Source organism: Anthonomus grandis, chromosome 11, assembly GCF_022605725.1.
Source record: "Anthonomus grandis grandis chromosome 11, icAntGran1.3, whole genome shotgun sequence".
NCBI lineage: Eukaryota > Metazoa > Arthropoda > Insecta > Coleoptera > Curculionidae > Anthonomus > Anthonomus grandis.
This window is the reverse complement of record NC_065556.1, coordinates 25,859,840-25,879,993: the sequence shown is the minus strand read 5'-3', so window position 1 is coordinate 25,879,993 and position 20,154 is coordinate 25,859,840. Positions and strand designations below refer to the sequence as shown.

General features: G+C 32.1%; 1 protein-coding gene across 6 annotated transcripts in view; it reads left to right on the top strand.

Moving 5' to 3' along the window:
- Positions 1 to 17,223, top strand: part of LOC126742208 (transcription factor Sp9) — a 162,274-nt gene extending 145,051 nt beyond the window's left edge. For all 6 annotated transcript variants that reach the window (XM_050448806.1, XM_050448809.1, XM_050448808.1 and 3 more), the window contains one exon: positions 12,087 to 17,223. In XM_050448806.1, the coding sequence (XP_050304763.1) occupies positions 12,087 to 13,409 (1,323 nt within the window). In that variant the 3' untranslated portion in view covers positions 13,410 to 17,223. The remainder of the gene's footprint in view (positions 1 to 12,086) is intronic.
- The last annotated feature ends 2,931 nt before the right edge of the window (positions 17,224 to 20,154 follow it).

The window sequence follows — 20,154 nt, the reverse complement described above, 5'->3', positions numbered from 1 at the left end:
TGTTAAAATTTGAACAAGCTGCGTCATTTAGTTTGTGTTTGACAGCTGTTTATAGCAGACTACCACTCGTTTTGAGAAGAAAATGAAAAGTGAATTTCGAATTCACCAAGGCTAAGCTTGATAAATATTATGGGGACTCTGCACCATCCATTTCCATAGTAAAGAAGTGGTTTACTGAATTTCGATGTGGCCGTACAAGCACGGAAGATGCCGAACGTTCTGGACGCCTAGTCGAGGTCTCTACATCCAAAACAATCAAAAAAATTCACGATAGGGTTTTAGCCGATCGGAGATTGAAAGTGAGAGAGATTGTGGAATCCATAGGCATCTCACATGGTTCAGTAGTTTCAATTTTGAATGATCATTTGGGTATGAGAAAGCTCTCCGCAAGATGGGTGCCGCGTTTGCTCACCATCGACCACAAACGCAACCGTGTGACAATTTCCCAGGAGTGTTTGGCGTTATTCAACCGCAATATGGACGAATTTTTGCGTCGAAACGTGGATCCACCACAACACGCCGGAAACCAAATAGCAATCAAAACAGTGGATTTCTCGGGGTAAATCGGCGCCCAAGAAGGCAAAGGTGGGTTTGTCAGCCAATAAAGTCATGGCGACCGTTTTTTGGGATGCACGCGGTATAATCCACATTGACTATCTTCAAAAGGGGAAACAATCAATGAAGAATATTATACCAACTTATTGGATAGATTCAATGAGGAACTGAAAGAAAAAAGATCACATTTGGCCAAAAAAAAGTTCTTTTCCACCAGGACAATGCAAGGGTCCACATATGTGCAAAAATTTATGAATTAGGTAACGAATTACCTCATCCGCCCTATTCTCCAGATTTAGCCCCCAGTGACTATTTCCTATTCCCAAACTTAAAGAAATGGCTCGGCGGAAAGAGATTTGACTCCAACGACGAAATCATCTTTCAAGCAAATGCCTATTTTGATAACCTCGACAAATCATATTTTTCCGAGGGGATAAAAAAATTGGAGAAACGTTGGACTAAGTGTATAGAACTCAAAGGAGACTATGTTGAAAAACAAAATAACTTTTTATATAAAAACCTGTCTTTTATCCAAAAAGTCACGGACATATTGACCCGCCCTCGTAAATAAAGTTTATTTTCATCTCAGACGTCACTGTTTTATTACAAACTTACTTTAGGACATGACTCAACTGCCGGGAACAATAAAATAAATTTTCCAGCAATTTTATTGTATTTTTTTTAGACTTTATTACAATTGTTCTTAATATTAAGCCCTATGGTCATTAAAAGTCAATTGAGTCGTTACTAGTCCGACTTATTGCAAGCCTTATTATTTGCCAAAGTCTAACTGACATAAATATCTTTATTTAAACGTATATGCCTTCCACACCAAATATTTGTTTACACATTTCTAACTCAATTAGGAGTTGAGTATATTTGTCATACTGATAAATATTAAATTGTAAATCAGTTCTTAAATCATTATTACATAAGATTGATTGGTTGTTTTAAATCATATATAATTGGAGATATGACATACTAATTTGATATTCCAACAGCTTGTACGGATAATTTAGGAAATAATTCTAGAAATCTTTTTTTTTAATTTTGGATAACGTATTCTAACGAATTAACTGGATCACCAAGATCATTTAAGATTCTTATATAAAAATCAAATTTTGCAATTTTTTTATATTAAGGGATGCATCGTATCTACTTAAGTTATGCATAATAATAATAAATAATATTCATTTCACTTCATATAATCATATAATTTACCCTTTGGGAGAAAATATGCATCTCGTGTTTGTTAATTAAAAACCATAACTTTAACAATTCTTATGGGATTAATGTGCTGAAAAATACACAATGGGTTATTTATCTATAGAATTTCATTACTTTTCGATCGTTGAAGTTCACAGAATGATGTAAAATCCTGTCGACTATTTAATCAGAAATAGTCACAAGTATTTTTTTATGATTCGTCGACGAATATTTTCGATCAAAATTTCTATTACTACTCACAGCAATAAACTGCAATATTGCAAAAATGTTTTTTTCCGAAATATCTTAAAAACAAGTCCTGATTAGAACAAATGAGTGTCATTTTTGGAATCAGCGACCCCAAAGAACTTTACGCCAAAAATATTTTTTTTTGAATACCAGGGTTATTGCCTACGAAAAAATAAATGACAATTTAAGTGTCATATCCATTTAAGTTATGCATAATTAAAATTTTAAAAAAATATATCTGGGGCTTGGTTCTAAAAGGGCCAAAGTCATAAATCGCAATTTTTGACAAATTGACTTTAAAGGTAATGAGGTCGCATTAGGTTTGGTTTTTACAACATAGATAGGTTTCTATATTTTTCTTAAGCTTGATTTGGGTATAGAGGATATTGGTTTTAAAAAAAAAATTTAAAAATGTATAAAATAAATTTATTTTTCAAAAAAAATTGACATTGGCCTTTATTTAATAAATAATAAATTAAACTAATAACACTTTGGCCCAACTTAAAAAAATCAAAATGAAACTAAAAACACAAGAAAAAACTTCGTAAAAGTCGTTGCACATACATTTTGATAAAAATATAGGCACCTAAAGCGAATCTTCACTTTCACCAAGATTATCAATTGCAGTCTCAGAAGAAGTTAGTCCATTAAGAAACTGCAGATAGTATGGCTGACTGTTTTTATCAATAAATGGTAATAAGTCCCTCAAATGTTGTACTTTGTTTTTTTATTAATAGGGAAAAGTTTTATTGCATTTTCGGAATTACGGGTTGATTTTCTTAATAAATTTAAAGTTTGATATGGCTCGTCTTCAGCAAAAGCGGTTTTGTATTTCAGCAGACCAGGATTTTCGGTAGAATAGTGAATGATTCTTATTTTAGCCCAAACAACAGGGTTTCACAAAGTATTAACTTTTTTGTGTTGAAACTTTCCCGAAAGGAGTGACTTAAAATTGAAGAATTCTTCCTGAGCCATCTCATACACAAAAATTGGGGGTTTCCTAGGCACTAAACGAATTAAATTGGCCCAGTCTCTAGGAATTTCTATTTTTACTGTGGTATTTTTTCTAGCCTTTTCAATGGCTGCATGAATTTGGTCGGCTTCCATATGAATATGTCCCGGAATAAGAAATTTGTGATATATGCTGACATGCCTTCCTTCTCGTTTAAAATATTCTTCAATAATCATTCGCAGCATAGCAGAAATTAAAATGTTTTTGTTTTATCCAGGACAACAATCACTGTACATAATTATTTATATCTATATTGGCCTTATAAGAAGTTATATAATATTGGATTCCTGGGGCCTATGTTCACATTGGCCCTTTTATTGAAAAAAGAATATAAAATTGAAATGTTGACATTGGCCTTTAGCGGATTTGTAATTTTTTCCTGTGAAAGATAGACTTTGGCCCTTATTACACATAATAATCTGGTCTGTGCCGATTTCAAAAATGCACTTAAGCCCAAATCTAAAAAAAATTACTTTGGCCCTTTTAGAACCAAGGAACAGATATATATTAAATCAACTATAACTCATTCGTCAGCTACCAAAACCTGACAGTTTAGACCACTAATTGAATGTTTGATTAAACAGAAATAATAATAACATCATCATAAAAACAGTGTCCAAATATTTACGCAGATAAACAAATAAGCCGACAATATAACGATGACGTTCCCTGGTCATCATTATCAAAAAAGGCAAATAATCGTCGTTGTGAATCCTGAATGGGGCAACCGTAAATGACTTTTTAATCGGGACGATACAAAACGATAATGACGATTTGATTGGTGAACTGAAAAAAAAATTTCTTTCTTTCATGGACCCCCTGGTGGTGGTGGTGGTGGTAAACAGCTGGCGGGGGCGGAAACTATGGCACAGATGTCGGTCTATTAGTGGATGAAAAAGGTTTTATATTGTATACAGAGTGTTACATATTAACCGAAAACTTATATATAGCGCCTCGTAAGTGTTGTTTCTCGATCGGACGGTCTTCCCGGAAGAGGTCCCTATTTAAAACCAATTTCTCAGTAATATAATTATGCGCTTTTAACTAATTTTCTGTCAGGTAAACGAGTCGTTTCTAATTTTCATGCAAATGCCGCCGGAGGGGTCATAACTCTGTGATGCCGACGAGATTCAACGATCTCCGGCCCCGGTTTACTATGCTTGACCAAAGGAAATCGAAGTCTGATAGAATTGATTTAGTGCTTTAAAGGGGTAGATGATTTAAATAACGCATTGGTGGCGTAAATCTTGTTTTTGAGTGTGAAATTTCTGTTTGTATTTTTTTTAGATCTTATTACAATTGTTATTATTATTATGCCTTATTGTCAATAAAAATCCACTAAGTCGTTAATTACGTCGTCGAAAATGAAATCGTATATGCCTTCCACACCAAATATTTATTTACACAATACTTGTAAATCAGTCCTTAAATCATTATCATATAAGCTTGATTGGTTATTTCAAATCATATATAATTGGAGATATGAGATACTAATTGGGTATACCAACAGCTCGTACGGATAATTTAGGAAATAGTTATTTATAGTTAATAGTTTGCAAATTTTTAGAATAATTTCTTTCTGTTTAATGATTTTTGGTGTAATTTTAAATTGTCCTAACAAGATAGGCATTATGTCAAGTATTTTTTCCAAAAATGTTTATAAAATGAAATTTATTATTTCAAGCAATTGGAACAGGTTCAAAAACCACTTTAATATACCTTGAAAAATTGTTTTATTATTCCAGGCAGTTGCGTTCTATTTAAAAAAAATTAATTCGTCTTCAAGGTAATGATTAAAATATAATTAAAGTTATCATAGGATGAATCGAAATGTCGTTGTGAAACCTAATTTTTTTGCTTAAGCATGTTTATATTTTGTTATTAATTTGACTTTATATATTTTCTAAAATTTAAAGATCAAATGTGGTTTATTGATTCAAAATTTGGAAAAAAGCACAGGTTTCATGCTTAATCTGCCTGGAAAAGTTAACTTATTTTATTCTTTCATGCAAAAAAATATTGCCAAGGAAAAATGGTGAAAATAAAATTTATTTAGTATTATTATGCATAACTTAAGTGCATATGATGTATATATTATAAAGATACATTAAAATTGCATATTTTTTATAAGAATTTGGTGATTTAGTTAATTTTTCCAGATACAAAATTTAGAAAAAAAAAAACAGAAAACAAAGATTTGATTAGCATCAACTTCGTAGAAGCATCAAAGGGTATCCAGACTTTTAAAAATTACCATTTTTTATTCTTTCAGGCAGTCGGATACAAAAAAGTCATCAAAGGGACATTTCTTTAATTGCCTGGACAATTTGTTTTATTTGTCCAGGCAATTGATATAAGTTTTATTAGAAAACAGTGATATATGAAGTAAAAATGAACTTTATTTATTATTATTATGCATACCTTTAGTAGATACGATGCATACTTTAATATAAAAGAAAATAAATTTGCTAAATTTGTTTTTTATATAAGAATCTTAAAAGATCTTGGTGATCCAGTTAATTCTTTGGAATAAATTAACTAAGATTTGAAAAAAAAATTCTAGAATTTACCTGTCTGGAAAAATTACCGTTTTTTATTCTTCCAGACAGTTGGATTCCAAAAAAGTTTTTAAGAGGCTAATTTAAAGTAAAGTGAGCGTTGTATTTAAAGTAATAAAAAATTAATTTAAATTATTGTTGTTTTGATTTACTCTTAATTATTTAAATAGGATTTTAATTATCCCAAAATTTTTAAAACATTTTTAAAGAATCCTGAGGATAATTCAGTAATAAGCCGAAGTACTTTAACATCCCACGAACGAATTTACTTTTTCTTTTGTAGGTATGACTTTATAATGTTTTCCAAGATTTTAATATTTCGAAATAAATCTGACCCATTAATTAGATTTTATTAGCATCAACTTTCTAGAAGCATCAAAGGGTATCCAGACTTTAAAAAATTACCATTTTTCATTCTTCCAGGCAGTCGGATAGAAAAAAGTCACCAAGGGGACATCACTTAATTACTTTAATTGCCTGGATAATTTGTTTTATTTGTCCAGGCAACTGATACAAGTTTTATAAGAAAACAGTGATGTATGAAGTAAAAATGAACATCATTTAATAAAAAAAAGAGGCATTTATTTCCAACAGGTTTGTTACCCAATTACAGGAAAGAATAAAAGGAAAAAAAATATTTACCAAAATAGGTATAAAAATAAAAAATCAAAATGCTTAACATTCTATGCACTTAAACAGACTATATACTTACTAGAAAGACTCTGCATCACCTATTTACTTAATACCTTCTATAATGGACGTTAAACTGTCAACAAAAATATCGAACCGTTCGTGTAAATTATTATTAATATAATTCTGATACATTATATTAATAGGGGATTTAAACAAAATATTAGTCCTAGCGAGATTTACATAAAATAATCTAAAATGCCTAGAGTTTATTCTTGGTACCCGAAAATTTAATCCAGCCAAAAGGGTGGGACAGTCAATCTTGTTATGAATAAGGTTATATAGGAATTTTATGAAAAGAATTTCTCTTCTTTTTGCTAAGGGTATAATATTAAATTTATTTAAGTATAATTGACTATCCAAACCTCTGGCTGGAAAGACACCTTCCTCTCTAAACCAGAGATACTTCATAAATTTGCGCTGAATGCGCTCAATATCATTTATCAGGTAGCTATAAATTGAGTACCAAATTAGAGATCCGTATTCTATTTTTGAGCGTATGTAAGTGAAAAAAAGTAGTTTTAAAGTATTAATATTTTCAAAGTGCCGACAGTTTCGATAAACAAAACCCAAAAATTTGGCAGAGTCAAAAACTATTTTTGCTATATGCTTAGCGAAACTTAATTTTGCATCATAAGTAATTCCCAGATCAATCACCTCATCCACTCTGGCCAACACAACATTATTTGCTCTATAGTCAAAATTGATTGGCAACAGTTTTCTAGAAAATGAGAGAATAGAGCATTTATTAACATTTAAATATAGTCTATTGACATTGCACCAATTCTCTACTTTGTTAAGATTTACCTGAAGGAATTCGCAATCGTCTTCAGTATCTATTTTTGTGAACAATTTTATATCATCCGCAAACAGTAAACTCTGACAAGACAGTAAATTGGCAAGATCGTTTATAAAAAATAAAAAAAGAAGCAGGCCCAAGTTAGATCCTTGCGGAACTCCCGAGCACACTTCATATATAGGAGACTTCATATTCAACAAACTGTTTACGACCTCGTAAGTAAGATTTTATCAAAGCAACTAAATCCGTAGAAAAACCAAAAAATATTAGCTTATGAAGAAGTATAAAGTGGTCAATTTGGTCAAAAGCTTTGCAGAAATCAAGGTATATTACATCAACCTGACCTCTATTATCCAAATGCTGACACAGATACTCATTTAGGCAAGCCAGGTTTACTGTACAGGAGCGATTTTTGATGAAACCAAATTGATTAGGTGCTATGTCTAATTTGACATGGGCATATATTCTATTATAAAGAACTATTTTAAAAAGTTTGAAGAAATTACATAAGATCGATATAGCTCTGTAATTTTGAATGTCGTTTTTCGGTCCCTTTTTGAGTATCGGGGATATTCTTGCAGTCTTCCATTTATCGGGAAATACTGTTGAAGACAAGATAAGAATAAATATGTCGGCAATAGGCCCTGATAAAGCGCGAATACAATCTTTAACGACAAGACTTGGTACTCCCTTGGTACCGGAGGTCAACTTACTTTTTACTTTTTAATATTATAATGCATAACTTAAATGGAGACGACGAATACTTTAATATTTAAAAAAAAATTAAAAGAAAAGATTTTATGTATGGATTATGTCAGAGAAACCAAAATATTTTTATTTCACATTTTTGTCTATTACTAAATAACTTTCAGGTTTGTTTAATATCAAACAGCCAATATTTAATTTAGCTCCCCACAAATATTTAATTTTTTTGTAAATCTTTTTCTGTTAAATTTTAAGATCAAAACTGGTCCATTAAATTCAAAATTTGTAAATAAAAACAGTCATTTAAAGAAGAATTGGCATTATTTAGTAATGCCGTGCATAACTTAAGTGCATACGATGCATACATTATAAAAAGATATTAAAATTGCAGATATTTTATAAGAATTTTAAAAGAATTCGGGGTGATTTAGTTAATTTTTTGTAATCCAAATTCAAAATTTAGAAAAAAAACAGAAAATTAATATCTCATTAGCATCAACTTTCTAGAAGCATCAAAGGTTATCCAGACTTTCAAAAAATTACCATTTTTCATTCTTCCAGGCAGTTGGATACAAAAAAGTCACCAAAGGGTCATTACTTTAATTGCCTGGATAGTTTGTTTTATTTGTCCAGCCAATTGATACAAGTTTTTTGAGAAAACAGTGATATATGAAGTAAAAATGAGCATTATTTATTAATATTATGCATAACTTAAGTAGATACGATGCATACCTTAATATAAAAGAAAATTAATTTGCAAAATTTGATTTTTATATAAGAATCTTAAAAGATCTTGGTGATCCAGTTAATTCTTTGGAATACGTTATCCCAAATTTGAAAAAAAGAGATTTCTAGAATTTACCCGTCTGGAAAAATTACAGTTTTTTATTCTTCCAGACAGTTGGATTCCAAAAAAGTTTTTAAGAGGCTAATTTAGAGTAAAGTGAGCGTTGTATTCAAAGTAATAAAAAATTAATTTGAATTTTTGTTGTTCTGATTTACTTTTATTTATTTAAATAACATTTTAATTATCCTAAAATTTTTAAAATATTTTTAAAGGATCCTGAGGATAATTCAGTAATAAGCCGAAGTACTTTAACGTCCCACGAACATTTAATTTTTTTTTTGTACATATGACTTTATATTGTTTTCCAAGATTTGAATATTTCGAATTAAATCTGGCCCATTGAAACTAAAATCTGTAAAAATTACATACTGTAAATTAATTTCATAACAAAACGGTGTTGTCAAGTGAAAATGAACATCATTTAATATTATAATGCATAACTTAAATGAAGACGACGCATACTTTAATATTTAAAAAAAAATTAAAGTAAAAGATTTTATGTATGGATTATATCAGAAAAACCAAAATTTTTACATTTGACATTTTTATCAGGTTTGTCTAATGTCAAACAGGCAATATTTAATTTTTTTGTAAATCTCTTTCTATCAAATTTTAAGATCAAAACTGGTACATTTAATTCAAAATTTGTCAGTAAAAACAGTCATTTAAAGTAGAATTGGCATTATTTAGTAATGCCGTGCATAACTTAAATCCATACGATGCACAATTTCAATTAGATAAATATTAGTAAATTATAATATATATTTGAATTTTATTTAGTTAATTGATGCATTTGTATGTAGCTATTTATCCTTACAAGTTATGTTTCTTTTTACCTTAATATAGTAGTACATACAGGGTGGCCATTTGAAAACGAAACAGAGCCTATTTTGGGTCCCTCAGAATATTTGCGAAAAAATCCTCGGATCCGTCAATTTTTGATTCAAGGGGGAAACATTTTTTTGGTAGTTTCGCCCTAGCGGGGGTGACAAGGGCCCCCAAAATTTTAAATGGAACTGGGGGTCGAGTGATACCTTATTTTGAAGGTATTTTATGTGGATTATAACCCTAAAGTTTTAAATCGTTACTATTTGCCTAGTCGATACAGGGGCTAATAAAATGTTAAAAAGTATAATTGTAAATAAAGGGCTTAAAGATAAAATCAATCAAGTAAATGTTCAAAATGTCGGCCTTCGACTTCCATACAATAATACAGCATTTGTTCAAACCTTTCCCGTACATTTTGCAAAATTTCTGGGGTGATTTGACGACATTCATCAACTATTCTTTGTCGCAAATGTTCTAGCGATGATGGCTGACTAGCATAAATTTTAGTTTTTAAATGGCCCCATAAAAAAAAATCTAAGGGGCTTAAGTCCGGAGAACGAGGAGGCCATTCAATAGCTCATCTTCTTCCAATCCATTGTCCTGGAAACGTTTGGTCCAAATATTGACGAACCCTTGCAGCATAGTGGGGTGGCGCCCCATCTTGACGAAATACTAGACGATTTTCCAAGTACTCGTTATTTTCTAGTATCTCTACTAATGCTGGATGAATTGTATTTTCTAATAACTCCAGGAACATCTCTCCTGTTAAATTGCCAGGTAAAAAAAAGGAGCCTACGATATGTTTACCAAAAATGCCAGCCCAAATATTTAATTTTTCAGGATGTTGTGTATGCACCTCACGAAATATTCTGGGATTTGAATCAGTCCAATAGCGACAGTTGTGACGATTCACAGTACCGTTTAGGAAAAAGGAGCATTCGTCAGAAAAACATACATTAAATAGAAAGTGTGGATCATGGGCGGCTTGTTCAGATATAGTTTCACAAAATTGTACTCGCCTATCAAAATCGTCTTCGTTTAGTTCTTGTACGAAATGCATACAGTGCTGGCTTCTATTAAAATAGATCTAAGTTAAATATATTTTTATTTTAAAATATTTGGTGCATAATTTAAATGGACATGATGCATAAACAATTCTAGTAAAGCTTTATATAAGTTTGTACCGTAACAGAGTCAACACATTTACCTTTTTAGTCCCCTTATACATCACAGTCAAAATTATTGATACATATACAGGCGATTTTCCTAATTTTCATTTGATGACCGAAGGACACAATCAACGTTAATCAACATGCACAACTTCAAAGGTGATTTTATGCTAATAATGCCACGACATTCATCAAGTACACTTAAGAGAAAAAAAAGGCAAAATCTCAGATGATCGCCCAAAGCACATCGGTCCATTCCATAATAATGACGACCACTGACTCCTTTTTGGTTCAAGTCACTCAGAGAACGAAATGATTTTAATGCTTTTTTTTTCTTTTCATCTTCTTGTTGTTGTTGTTTAGGTGTGCGTGTCTCGGAGAGCGCGACCCAGAGGCGCCAACTTTTCATTATACCGTTGATTAAACCGCCCGACCGCAAGCGAATAAGGACACTATTACGACCCGGACTTGTAATTAACAAATTACGCAACTAGTTTTGTATTGACGCGAGTTTATTTTACACCCGGTAGGAGCAAAACGTCACTAGCAACGGGTGGTGGTAAATCTTCCTAATATCCCTCTCGAACCAGGAACATCGTGTCCGAATAAATAATACGGCGGGGTTTATTATGCGACAACAGAAGGGTACAATGTCAGTTTAAGCCGATTACAGCCATTGTTGATGGGCCACGTTGAGAGCCGTACACGGATTTTCGGGTATAAGCTTTTGATCCGATGTGACAACTTGTGTACCTGTTCATGCTACCGGAGATTTAATAGGCTTTGAGATCCATTTTTCATTTTATTTTCGTCAGAGATTAGGAAATGTCGCTACGGTTCTTTTGAACCAAGTCAAGTATTTATTAAAAAAATAATACTTTCTGAGCAAAATCCAAATGCACAATTTTTATATGAAAAAGTATTGAAAAAATCTGCAATATGTTGCATAGGATATGCATTTCTTATAAAATGATAAGAAACATAAAAAATGTTTGTATATCAGCTTCTTCCATTAGGAACATTGAAATATATAACATCAAGGTAATCAATTAATTGTTAATTAAATAATTAATTGTTATTACTGATTGTTTTATGACTTTTACTTATAATGATGTCAGAGCAAATCCAATGGCAAAATATTCATATATTTGGTTTTTATTTATTTTTTTCGTAAAAACTATTAGATAGGAAAAAAATTATTAAAAAAAAGTTGTTTGGAATTTCAATGCGCATCAAATGCAATAATCAAAACAGTCGTCTAAAAAAGTCATTTTAAAAGGGAATTGATCACTGCATGTTGTTTTTTGACTTTTACTCATAATGATGTCGGGGCAAATAGGTGATAAACAGTTACCCATACCTAATCCAATAACTCATTGGTAAAACTGTCAAATAATAATTTTGAAAAAGGACTGCTATAACTTCTTGCAGTGTTAACGCACATTAAATATTAATATGCTTGTTTCAGGAACACCCAAGTCTACGTGGCACCCCCCTGGCAATGCTAGCAGCCCAATGCAACAAACTGAGCAGTAAATCGCCGCCCCCCTTAGCAGACGCCGCCGTGGGCAAAGGTTTCCACCCGTGGAAGAAATCCCCTCAAGGCGCCCCATCTCCCGGCAGTACCGGAGTCTCATCGGCCAGCTCCTTGAGCCAACGATCAACAGCCGCCTCCAATCCCACCTACTCGCGATCAGTGATGACCTCGTGCGCTTCAGTACCCACCACCGCCTCCTACGGGAGCGACTTGTACTTCCCGGGAGCGACCACTCAACCCTCTGTCACTGACAACGTGCATCACCACCAAAGCTCTTTGCTGGGCAAAGTCGAGGGGGCGGCGACCGCCCATCATGCCGCCCTTGGGTCCGTTTACTCTCGACACCCTTACGAAACTTGGCCCTTCAACACCATGTCCAGTGCCACCCATGGAGGGATCAAAAGCGATTCCGTTGCTGGAGCGAACGCTTGGTGGGACGTACACTCTACCGCTGGCAGTTGGTTGGATATGAGCGGGGCTGCTGGGATGCACGCGCAAATGGCTGCGGCCAACTACTCTTCGGATTATAGCACTTTAACCCATTCACTAGCCGCGTCAAACCACTTGCTCTCCTCAGGTCAGCATTTGCTTCAGGACACTTACAAGTCAATGCTGCCGGGACAAGGTGTCGGAGCGTCTTTTGGACTTCACGCGGCAAACTCCAGTCCATCCCCCACAGGTGGAGCGGGTGGCTTACCACCCCAAGTACCATCTCCAAGGTCCCAAAGACGATACACCGGAAGAGCAACGTGTGACTGCCCTAATTGTCAAGAAGCAGAACGACTGGGCCCCGCAGGGGTCCATTTGAGGAAGAAGAACATTCACAGTTGCCACATACCGGGGTGCGGAAAAGTCTATGGAAAAACCTCACATCTGAAGGCTCACCTACGATGGCACACCGGTGAACGTCCGTTCGTCTGTAACTGGTTATTTTGCGGCAAAAGGTTCACGCGATCCGACGAACTCCAGAGACACTTGAGGACTCACACCGGCGAAAAACGGTTCGCATGTCCCGTGTGCAACAAACGGTTCATGCGGTCCGACCATTTGGCCAAACACGTGAAAACCCACAACGGAACCGGTAAGAAGGGTAGTTCGGACTCGTGCAGTGATAGTGAGGAGAATAGTCAAAGTGACATGACGAATAACGTGAACTCGCCGTCGTCGATTAATCAGACGCCACCGCCCTCGCAGGGTATGGGGGGCCTCGAGATGCACGCGGGGCTCGACGTGAAGCCCCCGGGGCTGGTTTGAGGTCGGTGGGGCCCGGCATTGCTGTACTCCGGCTATCAGCGCTGAGGTGGCCCCAAAGTGATAATTGAAAAGTGTGAATTTCTTGTAAATATTGTTTGAGAGCGAGGAGGGGCAGGGGAGCTTTTGTATTGAGCGAGGTTCGTTTTGGTACGGTTAATCTATAGCGATCTTTTGGGTGAAAATGAGTTTTTGTTTTACAGTTTTGCTGAGGTCGTTTTTTATGAAAACTCGAAATATTTTTTTGAATGAGTTTTTCTCGAAAACCGTGGGTTTGAGAGAAGGACTTCTTAGATAAAAATTGTAGAGTGGAAAGTTCCCTAAGAATTATTTCATTAATAGTGAAGAAATAGTCCATACTTGCAGTGGAGTCGTAGGTTAAGGTAAAATGAAAATCCTCCAGTCTCCCTCTATATTTAGTTAGCCTAAAATTCCTTACATGTTTCGGAAACAGTGGCGTCCATCATCAGGGGTGACTAAGAGAAAATAGTTACGAACAAAAAACAAACAGACACAGAAAAAAAGTGTAAAGGTGTTAAGTGTACCTTATATTAATTTTTTTCTGTGTCTGTCTTTTGTTCGTAACTATTTCCTTTTAGCACCCCCTGATGATGGACACCACTGTATCCGAAACATGTAGGGAATTTTAAGCTAACTGAATATTTAATAAATAAATGGAGGGAGACTGGAGGATTTCCTTTTTACCTTAATTATTTCATTATTCCACATTTCTAGGGACTGTAGTACAGAAAATAGGGGGCAGAGAGTAACAAAAATTAGTAAATATAAAGTTTTGGAAATCAGTAATTTTTTTTTCTAAAAAAAATGAAGAAAATAAGTAGAAATCTATCAAAATAGCATCACGCAAAAGATGTTTTTCGTACAAATTCTTCTTTTTTCATTATTATCCATTTGTGTATTAAAATTGTAATAAATACACCTTAAATACAAAGAATTTGAATTGGGAAACATTAAATAAAATTAAATGCCTTTAATTGTTTCCCCCATTATCATATTTCTTTTTTATTGGCTTGTCTAGGTCCGCTGGTCCTTTTTTAGATGTTCTTCATCTTTTTCCAGTCCCTCAGTTACTTTTAGCAACGAAAACAAAAAAAATTGAAAACAGAAAAAAATACTAATTAAAGAAATAATAAGAAAATTAAACAAGAAAATCGAGAAAACTAAAAAATATTTAATAAAACGTTAATAAAAAGAAAATAAAGATCCTAGAGGGACAATTTTGGTGGTTTTCATCTTAAAAATTAGTTTTTGTCTTACAGTTTTGCTAAGGTCGTTTTTTATGGAAACTCAAAATCAAGGGGTCTAGTCACGCAAGAGTTGTTTTTAGTACAAATTCTTTTCATAGGACAAAGGTCTATTAATTATATTGTACTTATTATTACCCGTTTGTGTATTAAAATTCTACTAAATAAACCTTATATACACGGAACTTGAACTGGGAAACTCCGAAAAAAATTAAATGCCTTTAATTGTTTCCCCACGTATCATATTTCTTTTTTATTGGCTTGTCTAGGTCCGCTGGTCCTTTTTTAGATGTTCCTCATATTTTTCCAGTTTCTCAGTTACTTTTGGCAACGAAAACAAAAAAAATTGAAAACAGAAAAAAATACTAATTAAAGAAATAATAAGAGAATTAAACAAGAAAATCGAGAAAACTTAAAAATATTTAATAAAACGTTAATAAAAAGAAAATAAAGATCCTAGAGGGACAATTTTGGTGGTTTCCCTCTTAGTGGAATGTAGCAAAGAGTTCTGCTCCAAATTTCTTAATTTTCGTAAAAACTTTAATTTTTTATAGTCATTTAGATTATGAAATTATAGGAAAACAATAACTGCCTTCATTTGGTTGCCTTTGTATCAAAACTCATGGTTTTTATTGGCTCCTCTATAGACGTTCATGTTTTTTCAGTTATTCCTCGTTTTATTCCAGATCAAGGTCTTTCCTTATATCACTGAGGAATTTCTAGTTTCTGTGAATTTAAATGCAAGAACTTGAATAGTGGAGAGAATTGTATGAGGCCTATGGCCACGCACAAGCTGTTTTAAGTGCAAATTGTTATATAGTATATAGTTCTATTATTTTGTTGTACTATTTATCACCTATTTGTGTATTCAAATTGTACTCATCACTAAGAAACTTTGTATAAATTTTCAATAAAATTTCATTATTACCTTAAGGCAGCACGGGCTGTAGCAGTGCTACCACACTTTTAAAGTTTCATAATACGTAACATATTAATATCAAGTCATTTTATTTACCCAAATTAGTTTCTTTTGGACCAATATGACCATACTGGCTGAGGAAAGTACTACCCACTTTTCAAACTAAAAAACCTAAATTTTTTTTTATAGCTACAATTTTTTAAAGGTCAAGATATAAATTAAATTAATTAGTCATCCAAGTTTTTCGAAATTAAATTTTATAATTTATTCAATGTATACTTTTGGCAGAAATTTTTCCCTAAAAAAATTAAAATTCTCTGTAGTTGGTAGCACTGGCTTAGGGGTTTCCCATTTCAACAAATTAACTCGACCTTTAAAAAAAAAATCAGATATGGGGTTAACAGAAAACTTGCGTTAGGCAACACTGGTTAAGAATGCTCTTTGAACGTGAAAGATTTAGAAATTTTTAGAAAATCCAAAAACAAAAATTAGATTACCAACAGATTTCCTTATTTAACGATTTTATAATAAAAAAACGGCCCTTTTTCCTTTTGACTATCAACATTCCCCAACAAGTCGAAATTTCCTAGTCAGTAAATTTTTTTATGAAATAGAGATTACAAGCACACTCTTACAAACTATTAAAAACGAAAATTCCTAAACTCCTATTTTCTGTACCTTGGAAATAACAATTCCTGATTTATTAAAAAAATAATAGTTTTTTCCTTGTACGTAAATTATTGCAGTTGGTAACACTGGCTTAAACAAAATCCCCTAAACAAATGTCCTATTTTTAATTAGTTATATTTATTATTTATTTGTGTAATAAAATTTTATTAAAAAAAAATGCATTTAAATAAAAAAAAATCCGTTTTTTTTTAACCTTGCATTGGTCATTTTTAGTACAAATTCTTAGATAGTACAAAGCTTGATCAATACATTGTACTATTTATCACCTAATTACACGTTAAAATTGTACTAAAAAAAATCCTGTGGGTAGTCAAAAATCAAATCAATTAAAAATATTTTGAGTTTTCCAGGGACCACTACTAATCATTTCCGCCTAAAATCGATCGTACTACTACTACTACTACTAGACTAACTGTACTATTTAATAAAAAAGCTTCTAGTGGCGTGTAAATACTTTAGAATTATATATATAATTTAATGTTAAAGTATGTATAGATGTATCGGAATAATAATAGCTTATATGGTGAAAGAGAATACTTGTCGCTGTTAAACTAAAGCGTATAGAATGTATATTAGTTACACCTTAATTGGCATTTCATGACTCAATAAAAATAAATACCCTAAAAAAAATAAATTTACATATCAGTTACGACGCCTTTAAAATATGAATATTTTATACAACAAACTGTACTTAAAATAATAATTATAAACAAATTATTAAAACACTACTATTTGTTATATTTTCTTATATAAGCATCTTCACGTTATAATTGTTTTTTTTAATGGTGTTTTTCTGTTAGTTTTAAACGTTTCCTTCTCTTCTCACCAAAGAGTTGTATAAAAAAAATCATTAAATGAATATTATGTCCTATTGTACATTTCTTACATTGAAGCTTTTGTGACCGCGCATTACAAATACAAAAAATATAATTTTTAATTTAAACTGTTCATTGTTTTATTTACTCCTTTTATTTGTCTAGGATAAATTTGTTGTACGTATCGGTTCATTTTAAATGTTTTTAAAATGTGAGGTTTTATAAAAATGAGAGTTTATTTTAATCGACACTCAAATGTTTGTCTTTCAAGGTATTTTTTTGTACAAGAATATCTTCTTCAATAAAAATGCTTTAGTTTATTAAACTTTGATATTAAAATTTTGTTATACTTTAGTTGGATCTCTTGACATCTGTCTATTCACTTGTAAAAAAAAATTTTGTTAATTCGAAGCGGTGTTCCGGTGACCCTCAAAGTTTGCTATTAAAATTAAATTTTTGGTCCAATATTTGCCATGCCTTGACAAGAAATTGTAAATAATTAAAAATCTGTTATATACTTAAAATTCTTTTTTAGGAATATCTTAATTCCTTTCTAAAAGAATTTTTTGAAAATCTCTAATAGTCTTCCAGTAGCACCCAAAAGTTTGCCTCTTGCTTATTCGTTGCTAAATGTGTATTTATTTATAAGATTCTAAAAATCGCTTTTACGTGTAAAACTTATTTCAATGTATTTTCCTTTATTTTTGCAAAAGAACTTTAAATTAATTTAAGTTGTTTTTCGGTAAGGTAAGGTAAAAATAGTAAAAAATGTATATTTTTCTCAAAAATATTTTTCAAAATCCCTTTTTCCTTCCTAGAAGAACCTTTTGTAAATAATAATAGAAATATATCATCCATTTTTCTCTAAGAGACCACACGAAAACAAAACAAAGGTAAGAACACAAAGTAACGGTCTCATGAAATCCATATAATTTGTTCAGTTGTAATGTGATCTGTGTAGGTCTAGGCCTGATGATGCTCCGATAGAAGCGAAACACGTGTAGCTTTAAAAAAAATTTATATGGATTTGATGAGACCGTGACTTTGTTTTCTCACCTTTGTTTTGCTTTTGTAAATATTCGAAAAATTCCAAGCAGTTTTCCAGTGGCACTCAAAAGCATGCATTTGAGAACATCCACTTAGAAACCCATTTTGTATCTAAAACTCATCTACAGTAATTTTCCTTTGTATTTCTTAAAAAATTGTAAAAAAATCCCAAGGAGTTTTCCAGTGGCACTCAAAAGTATACATTTGAGAACGTCGACTTAAAAACCCGTTTTGTAACTAAAATTAATCTTCAAGAATCTTTCTCTATATTTTTTAAGAAATTGTGAAAAAATTCCAAGCAGTTTTCCAGTGGCACTCAAAAGTATACATTTGAGAACGTCGACTTAAAAACCCGTTTTGTAACTAAAATTAATCTGCAAGAATCTTTCTTTATATTTTTTAAGAAATTGTAAAAAAATTCCAAGCAGTTTTCCAGTGGCACACAAAAGGATGCATTTGAGAACGTCGACTTAAGAACCCGTTTTGTAACTAAAATTAATCTTCAAGAATCTTTCTCTATATTTTTTAAGAAATTGTAAAAAAATTCCAAGCAGTTTTTCAGTGGCACTCAAAAGGATGCATTTGAGAACGTCGACTTAAGAACCCGTTTTGTAACTAAAATTAATCTTCAAGAATCTTTCTCTATATTTTTTAAGAAATTGTGAAAAAATTCCAAGCAGTTTTCCAGTGGCACTCAAAAGTATACATTTGAGAACGTCGACTTAAAAACCCGTTTTGTAATTTAATTTTAATCTTCAAGAATTTTTCTTTATATTTTTTAAGAAATTGTAAAAAATTTCCAAGCAGTTTTCCAGTGGCACTCAAAGGTATACATTCGAGAACGTCGACTTAAAAACCCGTTTTGTAACTAAAATTAATCTGCAAGAATCTTTCTTTATATTTTTTAAGAAATTGTGAAAAAATTCCAAGCAGTTTTCCAGTGGCACTCAAAAGTATACATTTGAGAACGTGGACTTAAAAACCCATTTTGTAACTAAAATTAATCTTCAAGAATCTTTCTTTATATTTTTTAAGAAATTGTGAAAAAATTCCAAGCAGTTTTCCAGTGGCACTCAAAAGGATGCATTCGAGAACGTCGACTTAAAAACCCGTTTTGTAATTTAATTTTAATCTTCAAGAATCTTTCTTTATATTTTTTAAGAAATTGTGAAAAAATTCCAAGCAGTTTTTCAGTGGCACTTAATTGGATGCGTTTGAAATTAAATGCCTATATAACGAAACATGTAGGGCCATGTTTAAAGGACACTTAACAAATTTTTTACTTTACCCGTTTTGTATAAAACATCCATCTTCAAGAATCTTCCTTTACATTTTTGTAAAAATTATAAAAACATCTTAAGCGGTTTTCCAGTGGCACTCAAAAGTTTGACATTCAAATTTCAAAAATCGCAAAAGAATTTTTTTATACTTGAAATTATTCAAAACAAAATTTTTTGAAAATTTCAAGCAGATTTCCAGTAGCCGCCAAAAGTTTTGGTTAAAACTTACAATCTTTTAGATGCGACATTCATACACATACATTCCTTTATAATCTTTGAAAACCTGAAGAATCCAACCAGTAACACCCAAAAGTTTGTCTTAAATCATAAGAAATTGTTAATAAAAATCTCTCATGTGCAGTTTTCCAGTGGCATTCAAAAGTATGCATTTGAGAACGTCGACTTAAAAACCCGTTTTGTAACTAAAATTAAGCTTCAAAAATCTTTCTTTATATTTTTTAAGAAATTGCGAAAAAATTCCAAGCAGTTTTCCAGTGGCACTCAATAGTATGGATTCAGAATTGAATTGAAGACAGTTGGCTGACCTAAGTTCTCATTTAATAACCCGTTTTATATCTAGAATCCATTTTCAGAGATCCTACAAATTTTTGAACAAAAATTCGAAAAATTCCAAGCTTTATAGTTTTTAAGAAATTGTGGAAAAAATTCCAGCGGCACTGTAACCAGTAACACCCAAAAGTTTGCCTTAAATCATAAAAAACTGTCAATAAA